General features: G+C 41.3%; 1 protein-coding gene across 1 annotated transcript in view; it reads right to left on the reverse strand.

Moving 5' to 3' along the window:
* Positions 1-2,288: 2,288 nt before the first annotated feature.
* The window catches only part of COL8A1 (collagen type VIII alpha 1 chain), a 32,241-nt gene continuing 10,897 nt past the window's right edge, over positions 2,289-23,632 (reverse strand). The window contains exons 2-3 of the mRNA XM_048495142.1: positions 9,388-9,703; positions 2,289-6,765 (exon numbers count right to left, since the gene is read on the reverse strand). Coding sequence (XP_048351099.1) covers positions 4,859-6,765; positions 9,388-9,700 — 2,220 coding nt within the window. The 5' untranslated portion in view covers positions 9,701-9,703 and the 3' untranslated portion in view covers positions 2,289-4,858. The remainder of the gene's footprint in view (positions 6,766-9,387; positions 9,704-23,632) is intronic.

The raw sequence follows: 23,632 nt of genomic DNA on the forward strand, positions 1-23,632 counted from the left end.
TGTTTGGTGCCATCTTTTTAACATCATGGGCATGTTGTCATGCTGTAGTGTAGTCTAGATGCTAGTTACACTATTTAAGAAATGATGACCATAATTGACACCACTGCCATTTTGCATCACATAAGACATTCTCAAGATGGCTACAATGATGTTGCGGGGGGGGGGGGAGGAACAGAGTAGGTGGTGCTATAGTCAAGTGCATCTTTATACTTCTCAGAAGTGAAAGAGACAGCCCTCTGGTGAACGCGAAACAATCAGTAGTTGGTCAAGTGTCTTTCTAGCACCATATGGGCCACTTAAAAAGCTGAGAACATTGAGTAAGATGTTTATGTTTAGATGGAATGCCAGACACTGGGTCACTTTCTATACCACTCAACTACCAGTTCTCTAGTCATGTTACTATTCTAGTGGGCACAGGTTAATTAGAAATTGAGACAAACTGCTTAGTCAGGGCATTACACAGAGTATTCATTCCAAAGTAACCAAAAAGCCAAAAGCAAATGCATTGGTTTTCTTTCTTTTTTTTGAAATGCCAAACTATGGAATAAAACTTACCAACCAAGGCAATCAAGATATTGATCACATGTGAGATAAAAGGAAATGTTGTACACTATTTGCTTATGAACCAGACTAGCATTTACATAACATAGTTTCACTATGACGAGTTATCTGTTTCAACTGGTAGCATTACTCATTTAAAAAAAATCAACATCTGCCACATCTTATTCTGGACACAGCAACCAGTAATGCAAAAGGTGCAGTTTACAATCTCGTAAATTCTCTATGTTATAAATGCTCACTAAGTCCCAGTGCCTCCAGGCTCCAGGGGCAGTTTCTGTCTTTAATGATGGCAATATGTACTCCAAGTAGGACTAAAATCAAGGAGGACTCGGTGAGGAAGGTGTAGAGGTGCTAAAAGGATTTTGAAAAAAAATATTCAAAATGATAAATTGTTCTAATGATAATAATGATGGCTTGAATGGCTGCCTCTCAATAAGCTGAAGCTAAATGGTGGTGGTGATGGAAAGTGAGGTCAAGTCACAGCTGATAAATGGCAACCATGTTGGGTTTTCAAGGCAAGAGACGTTCAAACGTGGTTTTCAAGGCAAGAGACATTCAGAGCTGGTTTGCCATTGCCTGGCTCTGTGGGCTGAGAGAGTTCTAAGAGAACTGACTGGCCAGAAGTCACCCAGCAGGCTTCATGTGCAGAGATGGGGAATTTAACCTGGTTTTCCAGGTTAGAGTGCACTGATATTAGCCACTGCACCATTCTGGCTCTCTGAAACTTAATATGTTAAAAAAGAGCAAGCGTCTAGCTGAAATCTTACCTTTTTTTCTGGCCTTGCTTTGATGCCTTTAGCAACAATTTAGTGCACAAGCATACTCTTTGCTGGCCAACCCCCTTTCTAGCATGTACACTTCGCTTGCTAAATGTCGTTGTAACCAGCTGCTCTTAAAAGCTCAGGATCAGGCCAGTTGAAAAGCAGATAAATGTATTAGCTTTAAATTTTGAGGTTTAACACCTTAAGGTGAAGTTAAATGGAAAGCAACTAGGAAGGCAGAGCATTTCTTGGGTACTGCAAATTAAAAAATTACCAATATTCCTTGATTTTTAAAAAATGGAAGTTAATTGCTTCTATAATCCTCCTGTCTGTTTTTATATAGAATGCTAGTATGGTGTAATGTTTAGAGTGCCATACTGGGATTAACACCCCCCCCCCCCACACACACACACACAAACACTCTGCTATGGAGGCTTGCTGGGTGACCTTGGGCAAGGCACATATTCTACCTCACATGGCTTTGAGAGGATAAAGTGGAAGAGAGAAGAACATTATAAGCTGCTTTGGGTCCCCACAGGAGACAAAGTCTGGGTATAAATAAAATGAAGCCTGTCATTTACTAGTAAAGTCTATTTAACCTGATGTTGTAGCAGGTGTGCTGGAGTAGGATCAGGGTTACTCGGATTTGAATCTGCACTCTTCTTTGGAAACTTACTGGGTAACCTTAGGCCAGTCATGCTCCCTCGCCCATCTCATTGGGTTGTTGTGAATATCAAATGGATGAGAGGGAAATGATGTAAGCGGCTTTTGGGGAAGGTGGTATATAAATGAAATAGAGATTTGCTTGCTGCAGAGAGCGTGGAACATGAAAGCAGGGCTAGACCATTCTATGATATCACAGCCATTCTCCCAGTGGTTGCCCCAAAGCATTATTCTAATTTGGGGGAAAGCAGCGAGAAACATTCTTGGATACCCAGATAAAATGACAAGAAATAAATATGCTTAAACATTTTAAAAAGACATTTAATAAGTTCTTTTAAAATCAGTACAAAAAATTAAATACAAAATTATTTGCTATTTTTCATTTCTCTCATATATATCCTAGCAACTGATCCAAGGAAGCCCTGGTTCATAAAAGGCCCATTGCTCCCAATGCTCTATAAAATATTTTATTTCTAGCACCATATCTCAGGCATTGCAGTCTTCTGCTGATGGTATACTGCATTAAACTCTGTATTTAAATAAAAGAAATGCAAGTTTCAGTCCGTATTGTGGCTGGCTTGAAGAGACTTTGTTTCAGTTAAATATGGGAGCCATACTTAAAATGTGTTGGAACTTGTGACAGTATTGAAACCTAACAACAAAAAAGTGTGATGTGCAGGTTGTTGTTTCAAAAATATTAGCAACTCTTTTCTTCCCTATAACATTAGCACCATTGTCAGAGATAGGCTACAATCCAGCAAACAGTGGGACATGCTTAGACCTCTTGTCTGAGCTCACTCCAGTCTAACTAGGAGGAAAACACACATAGAAGCAGGCTTTTGTGCAGGTATTACTACATGTAAAACTTTTGTGCAACCAGGTACTGTAAATGCAAGAATTGGCTCCAGTTTATTGCTGCCCTGAGCAACATTTAATCTTAATTTAATCTTAATTTATAGGGCAAAGCATTTGAGGGAGGTGTATTCCCATTGGCAGCCCTTCCTCCCGTTCCATAAGTAAGGAGGACTGCCTTTGAGGAAATCAAAAGAGTGGGCTATTGCTCCCCCAGACATTGTTTTTGCAAGGTTCTGAGTAATACATTCCCATTGAGGGTTTCCTGGGCATTCCAGGACTTCTTGAATGTTGATACCCTAAGCAGCTACCAGCATGACTCTATTATTTTGGGTCAGCTATGTGCATTTAGAAAGTTAATGATAGTGTCAATCAGTCATTTAGTTGGAGGGAACAGAAGTGAATCCCTCTATTAAATGGTGAATCTGCAGGGTTATCACTTGTTGGCCAGTTATGTTTTCATAGCCACAGCTGTGGTGTCTGTATCCATGTTGAATAAGAGTAATGGCTTTAAGCAGAGTTGACTGCTGGATTTTGGTTATGGTATTTTATAACTACCATATACAGAATAATTTGTAGTCTGTGCATATTCACAGGCAAATGTAATTATGAATAAAACTTAAATACTAACTTTTTGAAGGTGATTTCTACATTAACACTGCAATCCTAAACAGAGTTACTTTTCTAAATCTAATCAATTGGAAAGGCATAACTGTTTAGGGCTGACCTTTAAGGCTGAACTCCTATGCATGCTTGCCTGGGAATAAGTCTCACATAACTCAGTTTGGTTTTGGGTTATGGACAGTGTTGAATTTATGCAGCTAATTTGCAGGGCACTGCAGGCAAAAATTAAGCAAGGCACCAATATGCCTTATCACTCAGCCATCTTATCCATTTTATAAGTGGGCATACAAGATATTACATGAATAAGCAGCTTTGGTTTTTAGCATATCAGAACCACTGGCACTTTCTTCTAAATCCAACAAAAATGACTCAGGAGACTGGGGAGTGTTGTCCAAGCTACGTAGTAATGCGGCTCACAGAGAGGGCTTGTGATCTGGACAAAGTTAAGCACTTTGTATCTAATTGATTTCAATGGCAGTCAACCACACATGTATCACTCTCTAATTAAAATCAATGGCTTCTAAGAGTTAGAAGAACTTAACTGTGGCCAGAACACACCCATATGTTGACCCAAATACTATACCTTAGTTAAAGAAGCCTTACTGTTCCCAGCAATGATTTCCAGAAATATATTGACCAACTATGAGGCAACAGCAAGCATCTTGCAGCTTAGACTGTATTAAAATCAACTGCCTTCATATAACAGATTTAATTATGTATTCCTAAACCGCATTATACAAAGTCTGGTATAACAGTGTAACACGGTTTAGGATGGAATTGTTACATTACATTGGCATAAAGTTATTTGGGAATGCTGTTGATTTTCTGTGCTCCCATATATCTATTTGGCTTCCTAAAAATATTCCAGAAGCTAGGAAGATGAGCTAATGCTTGCTAGAAAAAGCTTTGGAACAGTTTTCCATTGACTGTAGTGCAGCTCTTCTTCATCAACATATTGCATGAAAAGAAAATGACTTTTTGACAAGGAGAAATTTGTTTTATCTTGCAAGATAGTTGACTGTACTTCTGTCTGCATTTTAAAATTATTTCTAGAAAAATTTCTAGAAAAATAATTTCTACTGTACCACCTCCTCTTGCTTCTTTTTTCAAACATTTTTAGAAAACAAAAAGTAGTTGAATACCTGTTGGGAACCTTAGCATGGTGTTACCTGGTGAAATGGAGCAGGTAAATATCAAAACGTTCTATGTACAGCAAACAGCTTCCCGGTGGGTTTATTGCCATAATTTCTTTCTTATCACAAGCTGTACATAATGTTTAAAGCTGTAATTTTATTGTACACGGTGATCCAAAACAGTCATTAAATGCATCTTTCAATGGTATAAATTTGAAGCATGAGAGGGAAAAGAAGAGGTTTCGTTTTGTCCGAAAGTTCGGTTTACATGGGATACAACAAATATCCTGAAAAAGATGAATGAACATATTGCCCGGCATAGAGTCCTGCTGCCTGTTCAGATGGCATCTGGATATACACTCTGTCTCCCTGCATCAGCTGAATGACAGCACTCCCTGAAGCTTGGTCCAGGAATCCTTTCTTGTATTCATCATAGGTGTACATCAATGGATCATTGTTTTTGAACAAAGCCACCCAGACATTCCCTCCTTTACAGTGAACATGGTAGGCAAAGTAGTAAATCCCAGGAATTTCACAGGTGAAGATGCCAGTCTGTGGATTATAATTCTGCCTGCCATTATAGAGGAGCTTGTCAAACATCACAGGCACTCCCACCCGTGGGAAAGGAGTGGTGAGCTCGGCTGTGAAAGCTGGCATCTCGTAGACCACACCACCATTTTTGCCTTTTTCCCCCTTGTACCCGTGTGGAGTCTTTACTCCATCAATGCCTGGGCCCATCTCAGGCAAATATTGCCCAATTGCTGGTGGTGTGGGTTGGATTATTACTGGGGGGCCAGGGGGACCAGGAGGCCCTGGAGGTCCCTGGGTACCTGGTTGGCCAGGTAAACCAATCACTCCAGGCTTTCCAGGCGGCCCTTGTGCCCCAGCAATACCAGGTTTCCCCATTCCTGGAAGACCTGGTGGACCTTGTACACCTCGTTCCCCTTTAGGCCCAGGAAGCCCAGGAGGTCCAATCGGGCCACTGGGTCCTGCTATGCCTGGAATTCCAGAAGGGCCTTGATGGCCTTGAGCTCCTGGGATTCCAGGCTCTCCTTTGGGCCCCATAGGTCCATGAGCACCAGGTAGACCAGGCAAGCCTTTGTGACCGGCTTCTCCTTTTGGTCCAATTGGACCTGGTAATCCTCGTAGACCTGGAGGTCCCACTTCCCCAGGAAAGCCAGGTTTTCCTGGAAAACCTTGTAAGCCAAGTTCACCTTTTGGACCAAGTGGCCCTTGAGGCCCAATAACTCCAACTTCTCCTTTAGGGCCTGGGAATCCCATACCACCGGGGGGACCCATAAGTCCTGGCAACCCTGGTGGACCTGGCTCTCCTGGTGGCCCACCCATTCCAGGTGGCCCCATATGCCCCTTTTCACCTTTAGGCCCAAGTGGTCCTGGAATACCACCCATGCCACGGTCACCTTTAGGACCAGGGAAACCTGGCTTTCCAATCCCAGGTACTCCAGGAGGCCCTGGTAAACCTGGCAAACCTTGCTCACCTTTCCCACCAGGAAACCCTGGCTGACCTGGGATTCCATCTTGACCTGGCTTTCCTATACCTGGAAGGCCAGGAGGACCTTGAATTCCAGGGGCTCCACCTAACCCTTGAGGTCCTGGCTTCCCTGGAAGCCCAGGTTTGCCTGTAGGTCCCTGTGGGCCTGGAAAACCAATCAGTCCTGGTTTGCCTATTCCAGGAAGTCCAACAGGACCTAGGGGGCCAGGCAAACCTGGTTGACCTTTTAATCCTGGCAGTCCTGGAATCCCAATGCCTTTATCTCCTTTTGGACCAGCAGGACCTTGTATTCCAGGCAGTCCTTTCATTCCTGGTTCACCCTTTGGTCCTGGTTGCCCTGGCAAACCTCGATCACCTGGTTTTCCTATTGCAGGTAGTCCATGTGGTCCTGGCGGACCTTGAGGTCCTGGAATACCCATAGGTCCAATCTCTCCTTTTGGCCCCATCTCGCCTCTTTGTCCTGGAGGCCCCATTGCTCCTAGTTTTCCTGGCATTCCAGGCATTCCTGGTTTTCCAATCCCTGGGTATCCTTGAGGACCTGGTTTTCCTTTGGCTCCTGGCACTCCATGTCCTGGTATCCCTGGAGGTCCAGTAGGCCCTCTTGGTCCAGGCTCCCCAGGAGGACCACGTTCACCTCTCAACCCAGCTATTGGGATTTCTGTTTCATAAAGCAAAAAGAGAAAGACAGAGATAAATATGTGATACATAATTGAAATCACTTGGGTGCTTGCAAGCAGAATGGGTTGATTAATATATTGAATGGGTTAGCTGGAAGTGCAGAAAAAGCCAACTAGAGTTTCTGCATCACAATGTATTCCAAAGCACTGCCACACTGCCATTGCTACACCTCCTGTTTCATATCCCAAATGGAAATTTTCTGCAGCTTCAATGACATATTTGCCCGACATATTCTTATTACAGAGGACACCTGTAATGCATGTATGTAACTATGCAACCCTAAGAACAGCTTCCTGGGGATGAGCACCACTGAGTTGACTTGAGTAGGCCGGCTTAGGACTGCACTATATGTTGTTTTGTATTTCAAAATGTGGGAAAGTCAACCAAAATCTAAAAAATTGTTGAATGGGTCATGAGAGTAGTTTGAATTTACTTTTCTGAACTGTATAGATGGCACAACTACTTGTGACATAGGAACATGGATAGCTATTATTGTGGATGTTTCCCACAAACAGATATGGAAACTGTTTGACCAGGAACATCAGATTCTACTTGAAAAGGCTTCCAGGACTTGCTCTCCTTTAGCTATGAGTATCACTTACATTGGTAATAAGGGGGCTCAATACCTGCACCAGATAACCGTGCCCAGTCTCCATAGAGCAGGGGTAGGGAACATGCGGCTCTCCAGATGTTCAAGAACTACAATTCCCATCAGCCCCTACCAGCATGGCCAATTGGCCATGCTGACAGAGGCTGATGGGAATTGTAGTTCCTGAACATCTGGAGAGCCGCAGGTTCCCTACCCCTGCCATAGAGCAATGATGTTGGCCTGTTGCAATGTCCTTCCATCAGCTGTATCAACAGGGAGATTCACTAAAACCCCTTACCACCAAAGCAGAGGCGTTCCCCCCATTGGGCAAAGTGGGCAGCTGCCCAGGGCGCCACCTTGTGGTGGGCGACAAAATTGCAGGTTCGTTTGTGTGGGATTTTGTATTTTTAGGGTTTTTTCCGTTTTTGGCCTGCAGGGGGCGCAGAATTTAGGCTAGCAGCACCAAAATTTCAGGGGTTTTTTGGGAGACTCTCCTGATGATATGACCCAGGTTTGGTGAGATTTGGTTTAGAGAGTCCAAAGTTATGGACTCCCAAAGGGAGTGCCCCATCCCCCATTGTTTCCAATGGGAGCTAATAGGAGATGGGGGATACACCTTTGAGGGTCCATAACTTTGGACCCCCTGAATCAAAGTTCACCAAACCTGGGTGGTATCATCAGTAGGGTCTCACGAAGGTACTCTGAAATTTTGGTGCTGCTATCTTAATAATTGCACCCCTGACAACAGGCACCTTCTACATTTCCCCAGATTCTCTTTTTAAATCCAGATTTGTGAGTTGGGGGATGTTCTATAATGTGATGGTGACTTTGAAACGACCTGGTGGAAAAAATCATTGTTTGATCACGGTGGGGGAGGGTGGCCGCCCATGGGGGGGGCATCAAACTCAGGTTTTGCCCAGGGCTCCAGTTTGCCTAGGCACGCCTCTGCACCAAAGGCTATGCATATGCAATGGGAACTGTGTAGACTCTATAGATTATATTTTGCTTTATTGTCCACTCTACGCTGTACCCAGAGTCAAATACTTGTCATCCCTGCTACTCAAAAAAGAGTAAGCATCTGACTTGCAAAAGATTACCTTTCTGTTGGACAGTAGTGACAGAAACGATGCAGTCGCCAAATTTTTGGATTTGTATATGAAACAGCACTCTAGGAGCAAATCCTGAACATAAGCCTTCTTTTTCTGTACATTTATTTTAGTTTCCCTCTATTTGGTCAAGTGGACTTGTGTATATAATATTGTTATGCCAAATAAGGTTCTTTGTTTGTTTGTTTGATATGGAAACAGGAATAGTAGACAGCCTTCCATAACAATTACCCAAAGGGAGTCTAGTTGTAGCCATTGTTCAGCTCCAAGAACAATGGTTCAAAATGCTGATAAATCAAACTGACCTATACATAGTTTTAAAGTCTTGGCTTTTGAAGAGCAAGGCTATGAATCAGTGTTAAGATTTTTCAGTACACTGTACAGTTGTTCTTAGTGAACTTAACTATGTAGTTCTCTAATAATTTTTTTGTTTATCCTGTATTGAATATCCTTCCTTTGTGAAATCTTCACATTAGGACCCATTTTAAATGACATCTTGACAATCTCTGATCTTGATTTTATAAAATCTAGGATTAAATAAGGATTAGTCTCCTGTTTTAATAGTCTGTGTTTCAGTGAACCTACCGGTATTTAAAGTAATTGATTAACCAGTCAATTGGTTGGCTAATTAAATTTAAATACGTTTATGGAGTGAAAAATTTCCTTTAAGGATCTAAAAAGAAAAAAGTGTCCTGAAGGGAAGAAAAAAGCAATAAAAGCAATTCCTTACAATAAGAAAAAATGTGATCTTTTATCAGATATATAAGAAAGAATCAAAGCCATTTTTTTTAAAAAAAATGAACAAATTCAAGGTTCATTTAGGTTTTAATAAAATATTTTGAGGTGGTACACATGTACTAAAGTAGGAGGGAATGGGAAGAAAATATTCACTTCTTGCCAATATTACCTTTCTGTTTCTTTGAAATCCTCTCCTTGCCAAGCATAGGGAGTGGTGGGATTTCTTTCAAAAACTGAGGCACGTATTCTTTCCCATAAGGCATGGGTGGAGGCCCCTCCTTGCCCATGCGTTGCAGTGGAATACCATCTTTGCCCAGTGGCATGTGAGGTATTTGTTGTTGTCCGAGGGCTTGGTACTGAGGCACTTGTGGAGGCATCTGCTTGATCCCATAATAAGCACCAGCTTGAGTTGATCTCAGTAGCTCAATGTAAATGGTTACAACCATCACCAACAGCCAGGTTGGTGCTAGCAGCACAGCCATATCCTGCAAAAAAGAAAAAGAAAAAAAAAAGAATCAATGCTGCCAAATCAACTATGGCATATGAGGTCATATATGGCACAAAGCTGTCAAAGCACACATCTGGTAGGCTGATGTTTCCTTCGAGCAAATAGGTGTTCTGCAAGAATGGGACATTCTGGAGTGTTGCTACAGTGGTACAGCAACAGATTTTCATTTGTACTCCCCAAACTCTGTCTCTAAACTGAACGTGAGAACGGGTCCTATTTTTAATTTTTAATCAGGGGTATAGAAATGCTTAAAGATGTATGGGTTGCACACCATCTAATTCTCCTGGCATGTATTTCAGGATAAGCCAGTACAAGCTGCACTACATCTTAAATGGAATTCTATTATGGATCAGTGTCAGGGGATGAGGATTCTCATTCAACTGACACTTGCTTTCCCATGAACAGACAGTACTAGGACCAGTGAACCTGCTTGTGACAATGACAGCTTGCAGTACAGTTTTAAGCAGAGTTAATCCCTTTTAAGCCTATTGATTTCAATCAACTCAGGAAATGTATCACTGCTTAGGATGGCACTATTGATGTGTTTCCTTGAGAGCAAAAAAGTTTCAGCCCAATGTTTGAAACCAGCCTTTCTCAGTCTGTAGATTCTAGACTTCCATCAGTAACCGGCTTGCCATCACAGAAGGAAACTGACGGCCTTGCTGCTTTCGTTACTAGTTAATCTTTATGGTTCCTGCTCTTTTTTTGAAGAAGCTCAATATATCAGATATGCAGTAATTTCTTTTTAATTTTTTTTCAATTGTGTCAATGTCATTTTGCTTGTGTGCATTTCCACACAGCTTTTTGGGAAGTGAAGTTCCTCCTTCAAATCATTTAATGACACAACCGGATCATCTTCACCCCCAGGTGGAATCAATCTCACATACTGCATAGATGCAAAAGCCCCCACAAGACAAAGAAATTAAACACCACCACTAAAAGAAAACAAATATCTTCTAAAATAACTACTGTGAAGGTGCAAAGCTGTTTGATAGCTATGGAGGTGGTCAATGGATAGGAGAACAGACTAAATGTTTAACCCACAACTAACTGCAGATGTCAAGCAAGCCATGTGAAACTGTTAAATGTGGTCACAGCAAAATTTTAGCCTACTTGAAATGACACATTCTTAAAAACCTACTACTAAACGTAGGGTCAAAGGCCTTCATGGCTGGATTCAACTGGTTGCTGTGGGTTTTCTGGGCTGTGTGACTGTGGTCTGGTACATCTTGTTCCTAACATTTTGCCTGCATCTGTGGCTGGCATCTTCAGAGGTGTATCACAGAGAGAAGTCTGTTACACACAGTTAGGAACAAGATCTACCAGACCACGGTTTGGACCTACACTGCCCTTTTGGTGGCATATGTCCATTGAGCCCAATGGAGGGCTTTTTAGTGGTAGGTAAGTTTTGTTTTTATTTTGCCTACCTATGCCACTGAGAAGTCTTCTGGGAGCAGCAAGGTGACACCACAGGGGGTATGGCTCCAGCCGCCAAAGGCTCTGGATTGGGCTGTTAATTTTTAAACCAGTTTTTATGGGTTTTTAAAAATTTATGTAGAGCATTAATGCTCTGCCTTTTTGCCACTGGCACCCAACATAGTTTACAACTTCATAACAACAGTTTAAAACAAAATTAGGACATTAAAGGGAACAGATTCCCTCACAAAAAAATGAAATGAGCCCAAGCTGTTCCTCTTTATCTTCCCAGCATTGTTGGAAGGCTGTAGGGACAAAGGTGATAAAACTCCTAGGCTGAGACCTTGAATGGGTCTGCTACACCTTTCCCAAGATGTAGATTCTGAGCAACCCCAGCCCATGGTGTCTGTCTGAAGTACTACTGGAGGACTAAGACCAAAGATTCCAACCATCCCTCAGATGGTCCTGCTACTGAAGCAATGGTTTCTCCCCCTTGCTCCCGGTAAGAGGCCAGATCACTCCCCTTCTAAAGGATGCCATAAATTGAATGGGAAACAAGAACTGGCATAAGAGCAAGGCACTGCTCCCCCGCAAATGGATGCCTCTCAGAGAATTTTGGGATCAATCTTGCGTGACACAGCTGGGGTAGAAAGATGGTTGGAAGCTGTACTTTTCCAATGGTCCAAAGGTGTGCCTGACTGAACAATGGGATAACTAATCTCCATTGCCTCACCCTAAGGTGATTTAATTAATGCTCTGAGCAGATCATTTTACATTCTAATTTGTATCCATCAAAGCTATTAATCAGTATTCACGAGAATAGCTCAAGAATCCTCTTGAATCCTGATGACCCATCAAGCATCTCCTCTCTGTTTGTTCTAACCCCAGAAAAGCAGTCAAGTAATTTTCTCTGGCTTTTCTTTCAGCTTACCTCAAGACCCATTTTAGAGCATAAATATTGACCCTTTGGCCATTAACAGTGTTTGTGTTCTGGGTTCGTGTTCGTGCACATCCCCACTTGTATGCAGGTTCCCTTTTGCTTCTGGTAATGCTGGCCATTTCCATCCTCAGCGCTGCTTACACTGGATGTCCCTCTCTGCAAGACTGGTAACTATCACCCATCTCTAAAACCCTATCCAACGTCCACCCTTCCTCTCTTAGCTAGCTCTTGTATGCTGTGTGTGTCTGTATGCTCAAAACCTGTTTGCTTCTTCATAATTTTGTTATTAATAAAATACATGAATTGTACAACTGCCTCCTTATTTAAGAGTTTCTGTCTGGACAATCCATGTATAAATAGATTATAGATTTCAGTTACCCCCTTTTGCTCTGTCTCCATAGCTAATTCCTTAAAAGTGGAGACTGCCTACTTAAGGTAAACCCCCTCCCCCATTCATAAACCCTTGTTCATCCCCTCATGTTTTCATTTCATTTCTGTCCAATTCCATTTATGCCATCAATAAGGTCCTAAAGAAAGTTAAAGGATTTAGATCTCCAGGCCAAGGATCCTCATTCTGTGTCTTTGTGGCGACTAAAGGTCAAGTCCCACATTTTGTATGCTATATTGATACTACTTAAGTGCTAGTGGAGGCTGAAAGATAAGTCCCACATTTTTGTATACTGTACTGATATTATTTAAGTGTCGTAGTGGAGACTGAAGAACAAGTCCCACACAATTGTACACTGTGTTGAAGCTTTGGAGAGGAGATTTGCCTCATACATAGTAATAAAGTTTATAGTAGTAATGTATTTCTAAGTTTTTATAAGATATCCAGTCTTGTGACTGCCAGCCTTTTTTGGTGCAAATTGCTGTAGTTTAGCCTCCAGGTGGAGCCTGGGGATTTCCTGGAATTACAGCTCAATTCCAGACCACAGAGATCAGTTCCCCTGGAAAAAATGGATGCTTTGGAGGGTGGACTCTGTGGTATTGTAGGTCTGAGGTCCCTGTCCTCCCAGGCCCCATCTCTAAGGCTGATTTCGCATGGGCCAAGTACAGCTGTGTGAAAACGGTGTGAAAACGGTGTAAAAGTGTTTATACTGTTTTCACACCGTTTTCACACCGCTGTTTTTGGCCCATGCGGAATCAGCCCAAATCTCAAGATCTTTCCCAACCTCGATCTGGCAACCCAGCTATGGTTTCAGCCACCACAGGACTGAGCACATCAGCACAATCCTACATGCTTTGTGGAGCACAACAATATGTCTCCCTACCTGCCAACATATAGAACTACTGTAGACACATCAGTGCCAATCATCATCTATGCCATCTGTAGCCATCGGAGAACACCCCCATCTAGGGTCGAATCCCCACTACCATCTTAGCCAGGTTTCAGAACACAAACGACCGTTAGTTTGTGTTCTGAAACCTGGCTAAGACGGTAGTGGGGATTCGACCGGGGAGGTCGTCCCTCAAACCTGGTTAGTTTGTGTTCTGAAACCTGGCTAAGACGGTAGTGGGGATTTGACCTAGAATTACTTTTCTCAGACTCCCCATTCAGATCCTACAACAGATTCTGTATTTGGGAACCAATTCCCAAAGACAAGAACAAAAGCTGGTATTGTTCATTGTTAGTTCCTCCTCAAAATACAGGACCTTTCACTTAGGAAAACATCACAACCCATATCTTAACCTTAGGACTCTATTCTTAAATCCAACATATATCAAGAAGTTCTAAAATGCTTAAGTATGGGGCTACATAAAAGTCATTTAATATTATTATTGTGCGTAATTGCCTGCTATGCTCCCATGGTTTTATGGGCTGATATCCTGCCATAAAATATTTCCTTACACATTTCTTTCTAAAACTAGCAAAACATGAAACTGGCATGTCTTCTGCTCCCTTTGATGCAACATCCACTGTGTTTTCTTAATCCTCACTTTCATGCTGCTTTATGGCTGATCTTCCTTCAGGAAAGCAAAGCAATCTTGACATTTGTATCTTGCGCCTAAATCTGTGCCATGTACAGTATTTCGATGCACTGTACTTTGATGATCCTGTCCAAGCGAGGGAAAGGCCAGTGGGCTCTCTTATTTTCTTTGCTTCGTATTAATTTTATTGCCCGTTAGAAAACCCACATCCCAATCCAAGGGGAAATATTCAAGCCATGAAACATGTCTTTGCAATATTTGTCTTGAAAGAGCCTCCTGCCATTTAAGGCCATTTTTATTGGAAAGTGGATTTTTTTTTCCATTGCAAAGAAGAAATCTGGTCTTGTGCATGCACTCCCTCCAACCCTGGAATTAGGGAAACAAAGGTCCTGGAGGCACCCAAGTTGAAAAAAATGGTCTCATATGTGTTGCTCTTTTGCTTTCCTGAGAGAAAAGCATGAGAGCAGGGAAGTTACAGTTACTTTCCTGTTCCTAGAAAAGAATGATGATGCCAGTGTGGTACAGCGGTTAGAGAGTCAGACCTTTGGCGAATGGTTGACCTTGGACCTATCACTCCCTCTCACCATCTAATATACCTTACAGGTTGTTGTTGTGAAGATAAAAATGAAAGAATTAAAACTGATGCTGTAAGCCACGTTGGGTCCTCCAGCAGGGAGAAAAACAGGACAATAAATAGTAGGCATTTCTATGATGCTGTAAGCTATATCAATATTATCATTATCCCGGTATTGAAACTGGGGATGCAGCTAAGTCAGCATTGCACATATTTCAATTTTCACCCAAATGTCTACCCCCATCTCTGCTTTCCCCTCAAAACACACATCTTTTTCCCATGGCTTCAAAATTTTCTGGAATGTTCCAGTATTTGCTCTGCAAGGAAAACTCTAATAGCACATAAAAGAAAGCTCACTTGGGTGCTACAATTTTTGATAATTTCATCCTGACTGGCTGAGGGAAAATCTTTGCGGTGCTAAACTAAGAAGAGTTAAATCCTTCTAAGTAAATTGAAGTCAATGGGCCTAGAATGATGCAACTCTTCTTAGGGTGGCACTATTACAGCTAAAAATACATTAGAGGAGCTTTCTCTTGAAATTTGGGTGGGGGACTCCTTTGGTACTGAAATCCATAATGGTTTTGATAAATCCAATGCAGGTTTAACTTGGAGGACAATGTGTGAGATCCTGTCAAAAAGATCCATTCATACAAGAGAGGTGATTTTTCCAGTTCTCCCTTTCTTCAGCAGCCCTACTTCCTCATGCTGTTCCGGGGGGGAGGGGGTCTGCTATTCCGCAACAAGGGTAACTTTGGGCTGCAGTGGGAGGGGAGGGGTGGAGAAGTCACACTTCCGTGAACGGAAGTTTTAGACAGGATCCAGTCTGGTGTGTTCACTGTTGTCAATTGCACATCAATGAATGTCATACATTCTCGCTTGCTCACCATTTTTGTGATATTTTAACATTTTGTATTAAATAACTGCATTATTGCAATTTTTTTCCAGAGTCATACCCAGAAATGTTCATATCCAGAATCTTAAGTAACAAAGCTCTGCTAGTCAGATGGGACAATGGGCTGACAGAGTATTACTGTCTCTGCAGTTCTAAGAGCATTTTCCTAGGAGTAAGTCCCATTGATCAGACATACTCTGAATAGTGTTAAGAACAGACCTGTGTAGGATTGCTCTCTCAGTTTCTATGTTCATTTTAATCTGTGCATAACAAACCATCTCTTGTAATCTCTCATCAAGGTGCTGCTGAAGTAAAATATACCTTGAAAATGGCATATATTGAAAATGCTGGGGGGAAGAATTAGGACTAATAAAAGGAATCATTTCTTCACACGACGCGTTATTAGTGTTTGGAATATGCTGCCACTGGAGGCGGTGATGGCCACTAACCTGGATAGCTTTAAAAAGGGCTTGGACAGATTTATTAAGTCGATCTATGGCTACCAATCTTGATCCTTCTTGATTTCAGATTGCAAATGCCTTAGCAGACCAGGTGCTCAGGAGCAGCAGCAGCAAAAGGCCATTGCTTTCACATCCTGCATGTGAGCTCCCAAAGGTATCTGGTGGGCCACTGCGAGTAGCAGAGTGCTGGACTAGATGGACTCTGGTCTGATCCAGCAGGCTTTTTCTTATGTTCTTATGTACCTGACAATGTACACAGGTCTATGAGGTATAAAAGACTATAAAACACTGCAGCAGTATGATCCAGGTTGCACCATGCAGTATACTACAGTGGACTGGCAACAACATAAACTTATACACAAGAATGACTAAAGTTTTTGATTCTAATTCATGTGAAAGGGTGTAAAATATAAACATTGTTTCCATAAACACAGCCCGGAAAACCCACCACAACCAATTGTTCCCATTCATTACCTATGTTATACAATTTTTTTTGTTAAATCTGTCCTGTTGAAAGCTATTAAAATCTCATTGACTTGGAAAACACCAGTTCTGTTTTCTGTTCTAACATCAAGTTTCATGAATAAGGAATCCATACAGTAGGCCAAACAGTAACATAGGGCTGGCTGATTCTTAGTTCCCAGAGAAAACCAAAAGCACAACACGTTGTCCTGTTTCTTTGCAGTTTTAATATATTCTCAAAGGCAGTTGAGTACAGTTCAAAGGGACTTCAAATGTATCTGGAAGTGGGAATGTCCAGAAAAACGTCTGTTCACATCATTCATTGAAATGCAAAACACAATTGCCACCAGCAGCCAGCTTGATTCATACCTGAAGCCCAGTCTGTTTCTCCTTGGCCTTCTAAGAGGATCTGTCAGCCAACTGCCAACACCACCATAAAGCCTATAAATCTTTGAGATTACTTTTGTTGGAATTTCTTCCGCCATCCTGATGAGGAAATAATGGGGCTGCCGAATTCCTCTGGTACATGCAAAAGCTAACGGACTTTTCTTCTCAAGCACTATTATTATGTTGTAATTGAAAATAAAGTTGAAATTTAACCAGACACAGATGGTTTTAATATATTTTTGAGTGGTTCAACCAATGTATCCTTAGTTTGCCAACGAACATGGCTAGGATAAGCCATATCTTAGGCCATATTACATTTTAACCAAAATGATTCAGAATGTTGTACTATTGGCTACATTGTGGGGTTTTTTCTTTACCTAGGTATAAGAAAACCTAGCAACGCCTAATAGTTTTGAATTTTTCTTTGTGTTAAAGTCCTTGAAAGAAGTATGATATTTCAAAAACCACAACAGTCCAAAAGCTGAGCTTGAATTTCATAGAAAGGCTTGTTGGAATGAAACCTGTTTCATGTAGGATATTGAGCAGTTGAGTGCTGTGAAAACAAAGTGGATGTGTCCATCTGGTATTTTATGAAACTTTCCAGTGCTCTTTCAGCACATATACAGCAGAGGTGAATCAAGGCAGAGCTACATAGAGCCAAGAAAAAGTTGAATATCTAACTAAGAGTGTAAAAGTTATATCTTAGCAATAACATCTGGAACTCTAAAATGGCCATGTCAAAAAGGGTGGGACTAGGGCTACTTTTTCAGGTACCAGGGAAAAGTCAGGGTACAGGCTAAGGAAAACAACACAACTAACCACTAAATGTTATCTAATTTAGACTGTAAACTACTGGAGGCAGCAGCTCTTTTTCATATATTGCTCTGTAAAGTTCTATCTACCAATCAATCAATAATTTAAGTTAGTTCAAAAGTTCATGAATGTACTTCATTGCTGATGCAGTACATCTGGTTGAATTGCCCTAATATCCTTAAAGCCCAAACCTCTTAGGAGATCCCTTTTGGGATTTCAAGAAAAAGTATGAGGCCTGCAACAAGTATGAGGCCTACAAGGCCTACAACAAAATAGTTACAATGGGAGACACTTGGGTGAAGTATTTTTGCTTCTCTGTGTGGTAATGGAGGAAATCTACTATTTAAAAATATCTAAATTTCATAAGGAGGATGGATACTGGATGACTTCAGTGACCTCCCCATACATATACTGAATGTTAATTAAATAAAACATTCAAGGGTAGAAATTAACAATTCAGTTTTTGAAAGTGACAGATAAAATTCTCAGGTACTGCATATGGCAGGTTTCCTTGCTGAGTCTGAGGGGGCATAACTACTCCATTCTCTCTTCCTCTCCACCTCATCTTTCCTCACCTCTTCTTTATTGACTTTCACTTTCTGCAGAAAGGGTCCCTCATCCCACTTCCTTTCTGCAGGTAGTGAACTTGTCATTGTGGCAAAAGCAGTTTCAACAAACACATGCCCTAGTCTTCAAGGTGCTCTGCAGGAATAAAGTTGCCACTTTGGGGATGGTGCTACTGAACAAACTGGAATTAAACACAGTTTAATCTGAGATGCCCCCATTGTAATAACTGTGTACAAATTGAATTCATAAATGAGAATGCAACAGTATTTTAGGAACCTGTTTTGTTATGCTAATTCCAAGTGATAGACCATCAGTGTTGCATTCAGAAGTTCCAAGTTTCAATCCCTAGCATCTACAATTAAAAGAATCAGGCAGGAAAGCCAGACTGGTGTAGTCGTTAAGAATGATGAACTCTAATCTGGATAATTGAGTTTCATTCTCCACTCCTCCATATGAAGCCTGCTGGGTGATTTTATGCACGTCACAGTCCATATGCAGACTTTGTTCTGAAACATGTCATTTCCATTTTGAATACTGAATAATGATTTATTGCAAGGTGCTCACTAAATACTTTAGTAAATGCAAAATAGATTGGATGCATTGTTTTCCTTTTATCCAAACAAAATAGTCTTGGAAAAGAATGTTAAATTAGCCTGACATGATGTACCCTTCATGAACCTTACAAACCCTATGATCATTTCTTTTCTTTCCTTTCTCAAATTTTATTTTTACTGTTGCTAAAAACCTCCCAGACAAATAAGGCCCACTGGATTCCAAAAACTTTCAAATGAAACCACAGACTAAGTGGAAACTAGTCAATCTTGTAAAAAACTTATGCCTTTGCACGTTTGCTTCAACAATACAAAAGCTCCAGAGAATAAAACATCCTGAAAAAAACCCCACATTTGTTTTGGAGGAGAGCATTTCAGGCAAATGGTATTTATTGGGCCAAAAGACTAGAACTTTTAAAGCCTAGTCTCACAGGTTAGATAAATACAATATCAAGGGTTTGGCTTGAGGAAAACTTGCAAAGTATCCATTGTTCTCAGACATGGTGTCTCCCCTGCCAGGTAAGCGTATGATCGATGCACTAGCTGATATTAAAACATTTGTTACTAATACAGTTGCTAGATCTCTCACCTTAGCTATAAGATTGAGAGATCAATAGTGTAAGTCAGGCTGATTTTAAAGCCTTGTATTTAATTTTTTTAATGCCAAAAAAGGTAAATGAATTAATAAAAATACTAGAGACGCTGAAAAAAATGTTGTCACACTTTTTGTTGTGTGTGCATTTCTAACCTAGAGGCATGGCACTGCAGATGAACTAAGACTTGGCTTTTTTTGTTTTGCTTTGTTGTGTTTTTTTGCTGTAACCCTCAGCACTTTCATCATGGGTCTAATTCAGATGCTTAAGGTGAATGATGATCAATGGAGAACCAGTTCCTCCTATATAACTGTTACATAGTGTCCCCCTCTGGTGTGTCTGTTCCTAGGAAGGCTCCAGTATGTCTGCCTTATGAACTGCAATTCTGCTGCAGACCTTTTGGGCTGTTCATGTTCCAGATAGTTAGTGTGTGACAACACAGTCTCTGTCAACCACACCCCCCCCCCCAATGCAGATATCACCTCTGAACTGCATCAAAGCCACCTCCACATGCACTCCTTTTAACACTGCTGTGAATATATGACTTCTGACTCTATTAAAACATGGTGTTGGAGATCCACAGAAGCGTAGCTAGGAAAAATGGAGCCCAGTGCAAAATCTGAGTTTTGCGCACTCCAATGTTCGTTTGTGTTTTTTGTATTTTTTTAGTGTTTTCATTTTTTGCCCTGCAGGCGGTGCAGTTTTTAGGCTAGCAGCACCAAAATTTCAGGGTATCTTTAGGAGACTCTCCTGATGATACCACCCAGGTTTGGTAAAGTTTGGTTCAGGGGGTCCAAAGTTATGCACACTCAAAAGTGTAGCCCCCCTCTCCTATTAGCTCCCATTGAAAACAATTGGGGATGGGGGTACCCACTTTGGGAGTCCATAACTTTGGACCCCCTGAAACCAACAAATTTCACCAAACCTGGGTGGTATCATAAGGAGAGTCTCCTAAAGATACCCTGAAATTTGGCGCTATGCTGCTAGGCGAACCAACTGCCTCTGCAGGCTCACAAACTGAAAAAAAAACACTAAAACAAAAAAACCTGGAATTTTTTCTTTAAGCTTATCCCAGGCAAGCGCCTTGTGCAATGCGGACCCCCTGGTCCCCTTGTAGCTTCGCCTCTGGAGCTCCATTATAATTTCTGCTAGTGGGAAGCACTTCCCTGACTCCACCTACCTGCCACAGCTCCCTGACCTATCTGAAATGGTTCTCTGGGATCATAATGGAACCAACCTGGAAGGAGCATAATGGAACCAACCTGGAAGGAACAACCCGAGGGACAAACTGAAGGTCAGCAGCAGGAGTGGTGAATCAGTAAAATCCCGGCCCAGGTAGTTGTGCCCATGGGGAACTTCTTGCCACTCAAAGAACTAAGGAGTGCAGAAAAGCACTACATGATAAGTGTGACACAACTTCCTTTTAAAAAAGTGAAGAATGTTTTAGTTTTTTATAAATCATGAAATAAAATATCCATACTTTGTCTTTGCACCAACCAACTTTCTTCAAGAATTCTGAACTGGGGAGCTATTTTGCATGTTTTCTAAGTGTGGAGCAATTCACTTCCATGGAAAGCCTTAGATGATTGTGCTCTTCATTGTGATAAGCATATGTTAAAATCTAGGCTAAAGCCAACGCAAATAACTTTTTGAATGCTTTAGAATGTAAAATGGTAAGCAGGATTTAATGTATTGTCGTAGGGTTTCACGGCCGGAATCACTTGGGTGCTGTGTGGTTTCCGGGCTGTATGGCTGTGTTCTAGAAGCATTCTCTCCTGATGTTTCACCTGCATCTGTGGCTGATCCTCTGAAGATGCCAGGAACAGAGCAGGCGAAACGTCAGGAGAGAATGCTGCTAGAACACGGCCATACAGCCCAGAAACCACACAGCACCCAAGTAAGCAGGATTGATACCAACCAATATTTTTGAGACCTTACATGTGTTTAAAAAGAAAACAAAACATTAACAATCTCTCTAATACTAATTTCAAAAATATGAATTCATAAACAAGCACTAGGAATCCTAAATTAAAGTTGTTTATGAACAATACCATTTATCTGCCTCTCCATCTCTACATTCAAACTTACTACTGTAAGAAGAATGCTGTTCGACATACAGGCTTGAAACATAAAGAAAAAATTAATTCTCAACTGTCCTGTGTAACAGTCAGACATGAGTTGTGGGTTTTCCTAAATGCCTGCAAGTGAGCTGTCCAATTCAAATCAGGAACACAGCACACGTGGAAAGGGAGCTTCAGTCTCCCCCCGTGTCCTTCTTCTGACCCCGCGCTGGGCGTATGTGGGGGTCTGTTTGGCCTATGGGGAAATCCTGCATATTCTGTGAATGTCATAATATATGAATCAGCCTTTCTCTGGAAAGACTATCAACCACAACTAGTTTGTGCAATCCAGTTAACAGGTACAAAGTGTCTGAGATTATTCAATTGCAGCTGGCATGGATGAATCAGCTGTTCGTTTTTAAAAATGCCCAAATTAGCAGTTGCTAATTGGATTGGTCTTGGGTTTTTAAACAGGCAATTCAACAGTTGGTTAATTTATCCATTTCTCTTGATTGGTTGCAGGGATACACAAACCTTTACCCGAGGGGTAAAATTAGTTAAACCACCCGGAAAATGGCACGTTTCTGTGCACTCATCTGTAAAGACAAAAAGAGATATCCTGTGGTCGAATTGTCAAGGGAAGGGAAGATTAGATCAGTTCAATTTTTAGACAACTTGGCCGGAAGTCCAGTATCCTTTTTGCAATACTGTAGGGGCCTTTTATACCTAAATTTTTATCACTGTTCCAATCTTTGTATTTGTATCCATTGTATCACAATTTAGGTGTAACGGGATTTTAAACATAAGTCACAGAAAATTTTTTAATATAAATTATTTAATTCCTGCGAACATCCCCTCAGTCAGCAATATTGACTATATATTTTGTACTATGTACTATCTTTGATTCGTGATTCATTATTGCTGAATTGTGTATTTCTGTTATTGCTGTTCTGGTCGATGACCGTTAATAAATTATTCGGATTTGGATAAAATTAGTTACTGTAGTAATCCAGTCATGCAGCTTCAGGGTAGTTTGCCAAAGGACAACAGGCTTCTGCTACTGAGCAGCAATTGAGGAAAAATGGGAACTCAGTGTCCTTATGAAAGTTTGCCCAAGATCGCAGCAAAGGCTTGTGGCCTAGTGCTGGATACTTGGACAGTCATGTGCCTGCGTTGTGATGAGCTAGCAACTGCCTTCCCTCCACTGCCTTCCCACTGTTCTACAATGGGAAGGTGCTGCGGCTCAGTCAAAGATTCCGGCTTCAGTCCCTGGCATCTCCCTTTAAAAGAATCCAGCACGAAAGATTTCTACCAAATAGTCACTTCCAATCAGGGCAGACAGTTCTGACTGAGACGATCAATGATCTGGTTTAGTATTAAGGCAGTGTCAGATGTTAATGTGTAAGGATATTTGGCTCCCCATACACACTCAGCAAAAACACCTCACAGGCTGCTGCTGTTACAAAGTCCTTGGAAGTGCAAAGCAACAGAGGAAACTCAGTATCTGAAAAAAAACCACCAACACAGATCTTGTGGCTGGCAAACCCAGAGAGAAACCACATCAATGTTCTACAAACTGTGCTGGATCTACAACCCGTTATTATCCTCTAAGCCACGAAGCAATTCTTATTTCGACCTTTTCAAATGGATGATTGGAGTCCACAAGGCTGAAACTTGAGTAAATAGTATTGAATTGCTTGCATGTTCCAGGGGCCAAGAAAGCTTCTTGGAAGGAGAGCTCCAGCTAAACCAAATCAAAGCAGAGAAAGAGATGAGATACAAAGGAGTTTGCTTAATTAAGAGCACTGAATCCCACAATTTCAGACTTCATGCTGTTTTACAGGCATGTATGACAAGAGTTTACAATCTTCTGGCCATCTGATTGACACCACATATCACAGAAGAAAAAATCTAAATACAACATAGATAACTGTATTTATAAAAGATACCTTGCAGCTTCAGAATGAATGCTGGGGAAAGAATATTTAACGTGTCCAATTATCCATTCTGCCAATCTGTAAATGTAGGTGAAAATGTGTAATTGGAGAGACAAGAACATGTGTGTAAATTTTAACCAGTGTTATGGGAAACTACTGACAAATGCATGTGCAGAGCAAGACTGTATTCTAAAAATATTTGATCAGCCAGAGTTGAGCCAACTTGATAAATTCACAACGAATACTAGTACTGACCACTAGATGGCATCACTGATCCACACAGTTTATTAAAATGGCTGAATCATATATATGCCCAAACAGGTG

Source organism: Sphaerodactylus townsendi, linkage group LG04 (genome assembly GCF_021028975.2).
Source record: "Sphaerodactylus townsendi isolate TG3544 linkage group LG04, MPM_Stown_v2.3, whole genome shotgun sequence".
NCBI classification, from domain to species: Eukaryota; Metazoa; Chordata; class Lepidosauria; order Squamata; family Sphaerodactylidae; genus Sphaerodactylus; species Sphaerodactylus townsendi.